The 10,645-nt window shown below is 35.5% G+C and overlaps 1 protein-coding gene across 1 annotated transcript in view; it reads left to right on the top strand.

The window, feature by feature from the left end:
• vps8 (VPS8 subunit of CORVET complex) overlaps positions 1–9,973 on the top strand; it is a 122,132-nt gene extending 112,159 nt beyond the window's left edge. Inside the window, exon 45 of the mRNA XM_016527229.1 lies at positions 9,614–9,973. Within this exon, the coding sequence (XP_016382715.1) occupies positions 9,614–9,757 (144 nt within the window). The 3' untranslated portion in view covers positions 9,758–9,973. The remainder of the gene's footprint in view (positions 1–9,613) is intronic.
• Positions 9,974–10,645: the final 672 nt, after the last annotated feature.

Raw genomic sequence — 10,645 nt, 5'->3', positions numbered from 1 at the left:
GGAATCGGTATCGGAGGCGAAAAAGGCGGATCGGAGAATCCTTACTCTCAATCTCAACATCTGTCCTCAGCCTTAAGAGTGGAAGTAGATAGACTGCTGCTGTGTACGCTTATCTACAGAATGTGACATGCTGAAGTGTGTTTGTGAATGTGCTGTCATTCTTTTCCTGTCTCTGTGCTAGACTTCACACTCTCTGTAATGAGGAAACAAACTACTCTAAACATGACATCATGTCAAACTGAGCGGAGAGATGAACAATCGGGCTCATGTACTCAGTGTGAATATCACATGTGTGTGTGGATGGTGCAGGTAATGCAAAGTATTCACACCTTAAAAACTCTCTCACATCCCTTCCTCTACAATTTGAAATAACTGTTTTCTGAGACTCAACAGCTGGAAGGAAGAGGTTTGATGAGACCAGAACATTTTAATCCTCTAAAGTAAGTTTGGCAGACCTAATACAAAAAGGGGGTTGCAACTTTTTCTAGGTCCCGTAAGTGTCCCCAAAGTCTAGAGCTAAATAAAAGTGACTCATTCCTTGAAAGGGCTCTGTTAAAGGGGTCATTTTATTCTGAAGTCCACATAGTCAAAGGGTGTTTTATTTTTTGTTTTGTTGCAGCGGGTAATAACCATTTTCCCTTGCTTTAATGCACAAATAAAATTCAGTTGTCGTAAAGCAAAACACCTTACAACTGAGCAGATGAAGAATTTTACTAATATAGTATACATTTCTGTGTAAATTACTCAAATTGCACCCTTGCTTTTCAAATCACATCTTTGTTGTCTGCTTGTTTAACCCCAGACATTCTATGAAAAATTTAGTTTATTTATTTATTTTTATTTTACTATTATTATTATGTTTTTTGTTTTTTTTTGGCAAAATTAAGGGAAGAAGTTTGGGGGGAAAACTGTTATATGTTATCATATTTCGTCTTCAGTGTATGTAGGTTCATAGGAATACTTTCTTTTTCATAGTGAATATTATCTCTTATTATGAATAGGGTGGCCTTGGTAAATATAAGCTGTTTTAACATTAGACAGAGAAATATGTTCTTCCACACAGCCACAGTTTGATGGATATCCCATGCATCTTATTGTTAGTAATATTCCAGCTTGAATAGATTTATGTTCTTCTTTTGGTGTTCAGGAATGCCAGTATCTAATGTCAATATCCTGCTTCCGCTGTATTACCTACAACATTTGTGTGTACATATACACTTTTAACATTTAACATGGATTAAGACAATTTTACAGCGTAGTTTTAATAAATGAAACTTGGGAGGGAGTTTTACATTCTGAAAGTTACAATATATTTAAATAGTACATAGTACACTATCAAAAGATCAGGGAACTTTAGATTTTTCATGATATTTTGTGATATGAATTAAGATGTTAATAATTCAACAAAAGGAAGATGCTGTGAAATCATGAGGCAACAATTATAGTGTGTGTGTGTGTGTGTGTGTGTATTACTTGTGTGTATGGTTGTGTGCTCATGAGAGGCTATCCTTCCAGTCTAAACAAACACCAACCGTCATATTTTCCTCTGTGTAGAGTTTGATCAAAGCTGAAAGAAGGAGTGGACACAGGAATGAAGTGGAAAAAGTGAGACAGAAAAAGATCATGAAAAAAAGCGCTTGAAGAGCCACATTTGGGATACCCCCCCCCCCTAATATATTTGATAATTGTCAGTCAGTTTGAACCTAATAATAATGTTTAAGCCCTGATTGGAATCGGTATCGGAGGCGAAAAAGGCGGATCGGAGAATCCTTACTCTCAATCTCAACATCTGTCCTCAGCCTTAAGAGTGGAAGTAGATAGACTGCTGCTGTGTACGCTTATCTACAGAATGTGACATGCTGAAGTGTGTTTGTGAATGTGCTGTCATTCTTTTCCTGTCTCTGTGCTAGACTTCACACTCTCTGTAATGAGGAAACAAACTACTCTAAACATGACATCATGTCAAACTGAGCGGAGAGATGAACAATCGGGCTCATGTACTCAGTGTGAATATCACATGTGTGTGTGGATGGTGCAGGTAATGCAAAGTATTCACACCTTAAAAACTCTCTCACATCCCTTCCTCTACAATTTGAAATAACTGTTTTCTGAGACTCAACAGCTGGAAGGAAGAGGTTTGATGAGACCAGAACATTTTAATCCTCTAAAGTAAGTTTGGCAGACCTAATACAAAAAGGGGGTTGCAACTTTTTCTAGGTCCCGTAAGTGTCCCCAAAGTCTAGAGCTAAATAAAAGTGACTCATTCCTTGAAAGGGCTCTGTTAAAGGGGTCATTTTATTCTGAAGTCCACATAGTCAAAGGGTGTTTTATTTTTTGTTTTGTTGCAGCGGGTAATAACCATTTTCCCTTGCTTTAATGCACAAATAAAATTCAGTTGTCGTAAAGCAAAACACCTTACAACTGAGCAGATGAAGAATTTTACTAATATAGTATACATTTCTGTGTAAATTACTCAAATTGCACCCTTGCTTTTCAAATCACATCTTTGTTGTCTGCTTGTTTAACCCCAGACATTCTATGAAAAATTTAGTTTATTTATTTATTTTTATTTTACTATTATTATTATGTTTTTTGTTTTTTTTTGGCAAAATTAAGGGAAGAAGTTTGGGGGGAAAACTGTTATATGTTATCATATTTCGTCTTCAGTGTATGTAGGTTCATAGGAATACTTTCTTTTTCATAGTGAATATTATCTCTTATTATGAATAGGGTGGCCTTGGTAAATATAAGCTGTTTTAACATTAGACAGAGAAATATGTTCTTCCACACAGCCACAGTTTGATGGATATCCCATGCATCTTATTGTTAGTAATATTCCAGCTTGAATAGATTTATGTTCTTCTTTTGGTGTTCAGGAATGCCAGTATCTAATGTCAATATCCTGCTTCCGCTGTATTACCTACGACATTTGTGTGTACATATACACTTTTAACATTTAACATGGATTAAGACAATTTTACAGCGTAGTTTTAATAAATGAAACTTGGGAGGGAGTTTTACATTCTGAAAGTTACAATATATTTAAATAGTACATAGTACACTATCAAAAGATCAGGGAACTTTAGATTTTTCATGATATTTTGTGATATGAATTAAGATGTTAATAATTCAACAAAAGGAAGATGCTGTGAAATCATGAGGCAACAATTATAGTGTGTGTGTGTGTGTGTGTGTGTGTGTGTGTTACTTGTGTGTATGGTTGTGTGCTCATGAGAGGCTATCCTTCCAGTCTAAACAAACACCAACCGTCATATTTTCCTCTGTGTAGAGTTTGATCAAAGCTGAAAGAAGGAGTGGACACAGGAATGAAGTGGAAAAAGTGAGACAGAAAAAGATCATGAAAAAAAGCGCTTGAAGAGCCACATTTGGGATACCCCCCCCCCCTAATATATTTGATAATTGTCAGTCAGTTTGAACCTAATAATAATGTTTAAGCCCTGATTGAAAGTAGAAACATTGACACCTATTCACACAAAACAGACATTAAAAAACGTTTCTATTTCCCTCTTTCCTCATACCACACCATTCCCTGCCTCTGTGTATGAGTGACAGAAATTTATCCGTAAGTCGTTGTGTTTCTAAGTAAATCTCCTCACAGGATATGAAGAGGCTGTGGTCTCTGACGCTGAATACAGATCCTCTATTGAAAGACACCGCTTTCACCCCACGTCACGGTCAACACGCAATGCATTTTATCTTTTTCTGATGAACTCATTCATCATAGACAGACTGCACAGAATGCTATGTTTTTTTTTCATACAGCCATGTGGAGTGAGAAATTAGGTACATTTCTAGGAAACCATTTGATTGTTTATTAGGGTTTGTTATGTTTCTGTTGAACAACTGTTAAAGAAAGTCATAGTAGCTAATAGTCTTATACCCAACCGTTCAAAAGTTTGAGGTCAGTAAAATTTTTAAAAGAAATAAATAAAATGAAAAAAAATTTACAAAAATAAACCAAAAAGACATTAATACCTTTTTCCAGCAAGGACACATTCAGTTGATCAAAAGTGACAGTAAAGTAAAAACACTTACAATGTTACAAAATATTTCTTTTTAATTTTATTTATTTCAAATAAATGCTGCTAAATAAATGATTCTTTACAAAAATCATGAAAATAATATCACAGTTTCCAAAAAAAACAAACAGCATTGATAATAAAAGGAAATATTTCTTGAGTAGCAAATCAGTATGATTTCTGAAGGATCATGTGATGCTGAAGACTTGAGTAATGATGCTGAAAATTCAGCTTTTCATCACTGGAATAAAAAGTAAAAAAAATAATTGCAGCCTTGATAAGCATAAGATTTCTATCAAAAACATTAAAAAAATGTACCCACCCCAAACAGTCAGTGTTTTCCCTGCAGAGCTTTAGGGTGAACAACTGTTAAAGAAAGACATAGTAGCTAATAGTCTTATACCCAACCGTTCAAAAGTTTGAGGTCAGTAAAATTTTTAAAAGAAATAAATAAAATGAAAAAAAATTTACAAAAATAAACCAAAAAGACATTAATACCTTTTTCCAGCAAGGACACATTCAGTTGATCAAAAGTGACAGTAAAGTAAAAACACTTACAATGTTACAAAATATTTCTTTTTAATTTTATTTATTTCAAATAAATGCTGCTAAATAAATGATTCTTTACAAAAATCATGAAAATAATATCACAGTTTCCAAAAAAAACAAACAGCATTGATAATAAAAGGAAATATTTCTTGAGTAGCAAATCAGTATGATTTCTGAAGGATCATGTGATGCTGAAGACTTGAGTAATGATGCTGAAAATTCAGCTTTTCATCACTGGAATAAATTACATTTTATAATACATTACAATAAAAAACAGATATTTGAAATTGTAAAAAAATATTTCACAATATTACTGTTTTCACTATATTTTTGATAAAATAATTGCAGCCTTGATAAGCATAAGATTTCTATCAAAAACATTAAAAAAAACGTACCCACCCCAAACAGTCAGTGTTTTCCCTGCAGAGCTTTAGGGTGGTATATAAATTGACATGGCCGTCTCCCATGAGGGCTGATAGTAAACAGTCTTTTGTGCCGATCCATTCACACAAGCATCCTCAAGAGTTTTATTAGAACTAGACCAATATAATCATTTGGTTTTAGCCAGGTTTCAGTCAAGCAGAGTACATCAAAACTATTATCTGTGATCATTTCATTTACAATAACTGCTTTGGGTGCGAGTGATCTAATGTTTAGGAACTTTAAAATTGTTTAAACACATGCACATTCCCAGCAGACTTCCCATAATTAACACAGCAGAACTGCACAGCCCAGTTCTGAGCTCCTTAATTAAACCGTGAATGGTTTCAGAGGATGAGTAGATGGGGGAAAAAAAGACCAGAGCGTCAGACAAGGTGTGTATTTGTGCATGTGTGGTTAGTGTCTCCCTGTGGTTAGTGTCTCCCAGATTATGGAATTCTGATTTGCATTAAGAAACTGATCTGAACAGATTGAAGATGTTTGAGAGAGAGATTACAGTCTGTCAAACCAGACACTGGATGAGAGAGAAAGTCTACCTGCAGCATAATAATAACCATTACAAAGACACAGAAACATTCATATACTGTATTGCAAATTATTTCCCACACACTAGAATACACAATTCTAGAATACATAGTCACAAATATGAGTTTTATGCATTTATCAAGCACAAATCTCTTGTTAGAGAATGCGGTATAACAAAGTATTCTCAAAGAAATACGCATTCCTTCAGACCCCTATTAAGCTGATTTATTTTACTTTTACCCGGACGCTAATATCAACAGCTCAATGTCTATGTGGTTCTGGAAAATTGCTTGCTTTGTCTCACAGTTCTTAGTGTGAATAAACCTTCAGGCTCTCTTTTCGCCCTTATCCATATATGGATTTTACAGTAGGCACCATTGCACACAGCATAGTACAAAGTGTGTCCTTTTTCATATCCAGCACTTTGAAAGCTCTCCACCAGTGTAATTAAATCATACACCATAGTTTTCACACAAAGGCGAACTTTTCATACATCGCCTCCATGAATGACTCACCTTGAGAAGCCATTGCCAGCTAACACACTCAGAAGTACAACACGTGAATTCATGTACAGATGTGTTGTAGTCTATCTTATACGGTAAAATTAACTAAGCTTTCCTTAAACAAGCAGACAAACAACCATTTCTATAAGTTTATCCCATAGATGCAGTACAAAATGAGAATGAAACACGGTTGTTATAGTATCTAATGCTACGCTTTTTCCCAGAGGAGTTTCAACCCTGGTTAGCAGTGTGGAAAATTGCTCATGGTAAAGTATGATAGAAAGACTGTTACTGGCATCAGACATGCCCAGACTTCTTACTCTGTGTTTAGCCTGTTTGCTAACAGTATGGGGGTAATAATAAAGCCACCGCGATGACAGAGGCGATGATTAGCCACTGACGTGCTTTCCGTGTCTGTATTTGCTTTTATCCGTCACTCTCCGTAGCCTTCGCTTAGCAGGTGTCCGGTTTAGATACGGAAGCGAAAGAAAAAAGAAAAGAAGCGTGAGGAATGAGGAATAGAACTATGGCTTATAAATGGCAGTCTGTTTTGAAGACTGCTAATAAACAGCAGGAGAAAGAAGAGGACATGAAATGAGTAATGCAGATGGATTTGATGCTGAAAAGTTGGTTTGCCCACAGAAAAAAAGGGACTCATTAGAGAAGGAGTGGACTGGAATGAGAAAGGGAAAATATGAGTGAAATCAGAGAGGGAAGGAGAAGATAAAGATGCAAGGGAGGGCTTCAAAGTGAGGCTGGAGAGAGAAGGATAGATTATGCTGTTTGATTCATGCTGTTTCGTTAAATGCGCATTGATTGCTCAGGCTGTAACAAAGGTCCCTGCTGAAAATATACACATTAACGAATGACTCTGGACAGGCTAATGCTGTTAATGAGTGGGGGTTGGTTGGTTGGTGTGAGTCTGTGTTTAAGCTTTTTAACTCTTCTGAATATCTTTCTTCATGGTGCAACCCAGGTTACTGCATAACTTATACCGGCCAACACCAACAGATTGGTTCAGCTGTCAATGAAACAATGATAATTGACATTAAGTGCTGCATGAAATGCATGTTAAGGGATAGTTCACCCTAAAATCAGAATTCTGTCATCGTTTACTCGCCCTCATGTCATTCCAAACCTGTATAACTTTCTTTTGTGGAACACAAAACACAATACTTTTTGATGATCGATGACATCCATTGTCAATGAACTATCAAAATATCTTCTTTTATGTTCCAGAGAACAAAGAAACTCGTACAGGTTTGGTACAACATGAGGGTGAGTAAATGATGACAGAATTTCAATTTTGGGTGAACTAAACCTTTAAAGGCACAATATGCAAGATTTTCGTAATAAAATATCCAAAAACCACTTGCACTGTTTTATATATTTCATGCAGTTGAGTACTTGCGTTAATCCCAAAAATTCCCAAGTATTTGTAAATCCAGAGAAATTCCCATTTTAAATAATGGCTCGTCCCTGGTCATTGTCGTCTGTCAATGACATAATATCAGCGCTATCAGTTTCCGCTTTTAGAAACTATTATGGCAACACATGCTGCTGTACAGTTAAACTAAATCCATTACAGCTGTCGCGAATAAAATGCTCGCTGACTGAATTCTGCTCTCTCTCTCTCGAGTTCTCTCATCATAAACAAAGTGCAGATGTACGTATGATGTAAGTAGGAGATTCATTCATCAAACGGTGTATAGACAGTTTTACTGATTATAAGGGGAGTTTTTTTTGAGAGTGCTTAAACTCGCGCTAGGCTCAAGTCAGTCATATACGGTTCCATGACAATGTAAATGTTCTTTGCTCGATTCCTCTGTATAATTTATTCGCTTTTTGAATAACTTTGGAAGGTACAGGTAATAAAAAATTAATTCATTACATCCGTGAACATGATTGACGTCATTCACCATAATAATCAATGAATATTCGAAGATGGTTGTAAAAACCGCGAGGATTTAAATTCCTGAAGAAACAGGATAACCTTTCACAGGTGAGAATGCGAGAGAGGTGGAACCATAGATATGTAAGAATTGTGGTATCTTCGAATATTCATTGGTTATTATGGTGAATGGTCAAGTTGACCCTTCCAATATGGCGGATGGCTTACGTATAGCGGCCCACAGAAACAGTCGCTAATGAGGCATCTACTTATACATATCTATGGTGAAAACGACATCTCCCATCGTTCCGCTCTCCTTCATAGCATCATCAAGCTTGGCCTTTGTTATTGTTTTGAAAATGCGACCTCTAGAGGCGAAAAGTTACATATTGTGCCTGTAATGCCAGGTGTAAACAATAAAAGACATCCTAAATTTGACATTGACCTGGTACTCAGCAAACAAAGTCCAAACCTTATCAGTTGGGTGCAGAAAAATTACTATTCATTTTTATTTTTATTTAATTAATTAATAACAAATTTTAATTAAAGCTTGTATTCAGAAAAACTCAGAAATTGCTAGATGGAAAGCACTTTGAGACACATTAAGAAGCTTAAGAAGCTTTTAACACTGTTTATTCATCTTGCACTGTTAGCAAATGGGTATTTATTTATTTTTTACTTATTTGCAGCTAGATTCAATGTGGCTATGGCAGTGTAGTGTCCACCCAGTTGACCCAATGAAGGTATCCAATGGTGTCTGAAGGTTTCCTGCATGTTCAGGCTTTTTGGTGCGCAAAGTAATTTAATTTAAATGAAATTCCAATCTGACTCTGTTTTATTATGACATTGAATTAGACTGAAATGCAAATGGGTTGTTTGTCCATTTCTAATTATTATTCTTCTGACATTTGATCATTCTATTTAACTCTTCACTTTATATTTTACTCGTTCATTAGGAATCTATGTCGCTCAGAGTGTCTCGCATCGGCCGTTTTACACACACCTCACGGTTACAAATTCTCCAGTCTGATCATTAGTCAGAGGTTATTAAAAATGCTATTTAATAGGCTGCCTCATGCTTGCCATTCTTTAAATAGTGGTTCTGTTTAGCCCCCTACAGTCATGTACAACTTAAAGCTCAAACAATAATCAGAGGTTATGCTAGTACTATGAAGTATGCCGAACCATGCTTGATAATCAATAGTATTGATCAATAGTATTATCTAGCCCCCTATAGTTAATCTAACTACATAACTTAAAGATGAGACAGTAACCAGAGGTTATGGCTAGTACTGTGAAGTATGCCGAACCATGCTTGCTAGTACCCCAATAGTATTTTTGTCTACCCCCCATAGTTAATGCAACTGCACAACAACTTTTTTCTTTTAAATGATGGTGCTGTCTTGCTCAATTTTAAGACATTTTTAAAAATAATAATAATAATAATAATTATTAATAATATTATTATTATTGCATAATAATAGTATTTTTGTTATATTATAGTATATATTTTAATTATTTTTAATTGTATAATATAATAATATTACTGTTGTTAATGTTTTTTTTAAGTAATAAGTATTTTAGCTGTTAATTTAATTATTAACTACAGTTTGTTTTTTCTTTGTACTGCCACACTTTTCATCTCTGTTTTCTTTGTTTTTCAGCTTTCTGTTCTGACAGAACTCACACATTCTCATGGCAATGAGAGGGCCGGTCTGTCAAACCCTGTCCATCCAGGAACAGGAAGTATTTATCACAGCGAGAATTTCCAGTTAAAGCTTTCTCCTCCGCCACTGGTGGAGGAGTAGATGATTCCGCCCACTGTTACAAATCATAATAAAGCACTACCATGTCTGTACAGAACTCATGTTTGAGATGTTGTGTTTCAACAAATAATGCTTGGTTAGTCATCACACTAGTCCAGTCCTTGCAGTGTCAAATCAGATGATACAAATTAATTGTCACAACATTACTAGTTATTTCCACAAGTTTCAGAAATGCTCAATGGAGTAAAATCATGTATATTGTTAAACAGATTAAAGTAATATTCAAATGACGCACAGTCTTTTCACTTGGCCCATAGCACTGTAAGCTTAACTACCTGAGGCAAACAAAAAGAAAGAATGTGTTTATGGATATGTTAGTTTGCATTAAAATAAAAAAAGTTTTATATGCCTTTTATGATTGCACAGGCACAAGGAATTTGACTTTGTTTCCAGTACTTAATTTTAACAGCAAAGGTAATTTTATTTAAAGGGGTCATATGATGCGATTTCAATTTTTCCTTTCTCTTTGGAGTGTTACAAGCTCTTGGTGCATAAAGAAGATCTGTAAAGTTGCAAAGACTAAAGTCTCAAATCCAAAGAGATATTCTTTATAAAAGTTAAGAGTCAGCCACACCCCCCTAAAACGGCTCGTTCTAACACACCCCTACATGTCTACGTCACCATGTGGGAAGATTTGCATAACGCAATAAAAATATTGCAGTATAAAGATAGCCACTGAGGCAAGTGTTCGTGAGAGATTCTTTAGCTTTAGTGGTCTGAGGGAAGAAGCTGCTCTTGTGCCTCAATTCTCTGTAGCTTCTGTAAAGCTCAAAGATGTTGTGGTTGGGTGTGTGAAGTCTGTAATATTTTTTTTCTGCAAAGCAAGGACTGTGGTTAAGGGGACCTCAGCAATCCTCTCAGCTATCCTAA

Source organism: Sinocyclocheilus rhinocerous, unplaced genomic scaffold, assembly GCF_001515625.1.
Source record: "Sinocyclocheilus rhinocerous isolate Xijiao unplaced genomic scaffold, SAMN03320098_v1.1 scaffold721, whole genome shotgun sequence".
Lineage (NCBI taxonomy): Eukaryota > Metazoa > Chordata > Actinopteri > Cypriniformes > Cyprinidae > Sinocyclocheilus > Sinocyclocheilus rhinocerous.
Note: the sequence above shows the minus strand (reverse complement) of the source record. Positions and strands in the feature narration are given on the sequence as shown.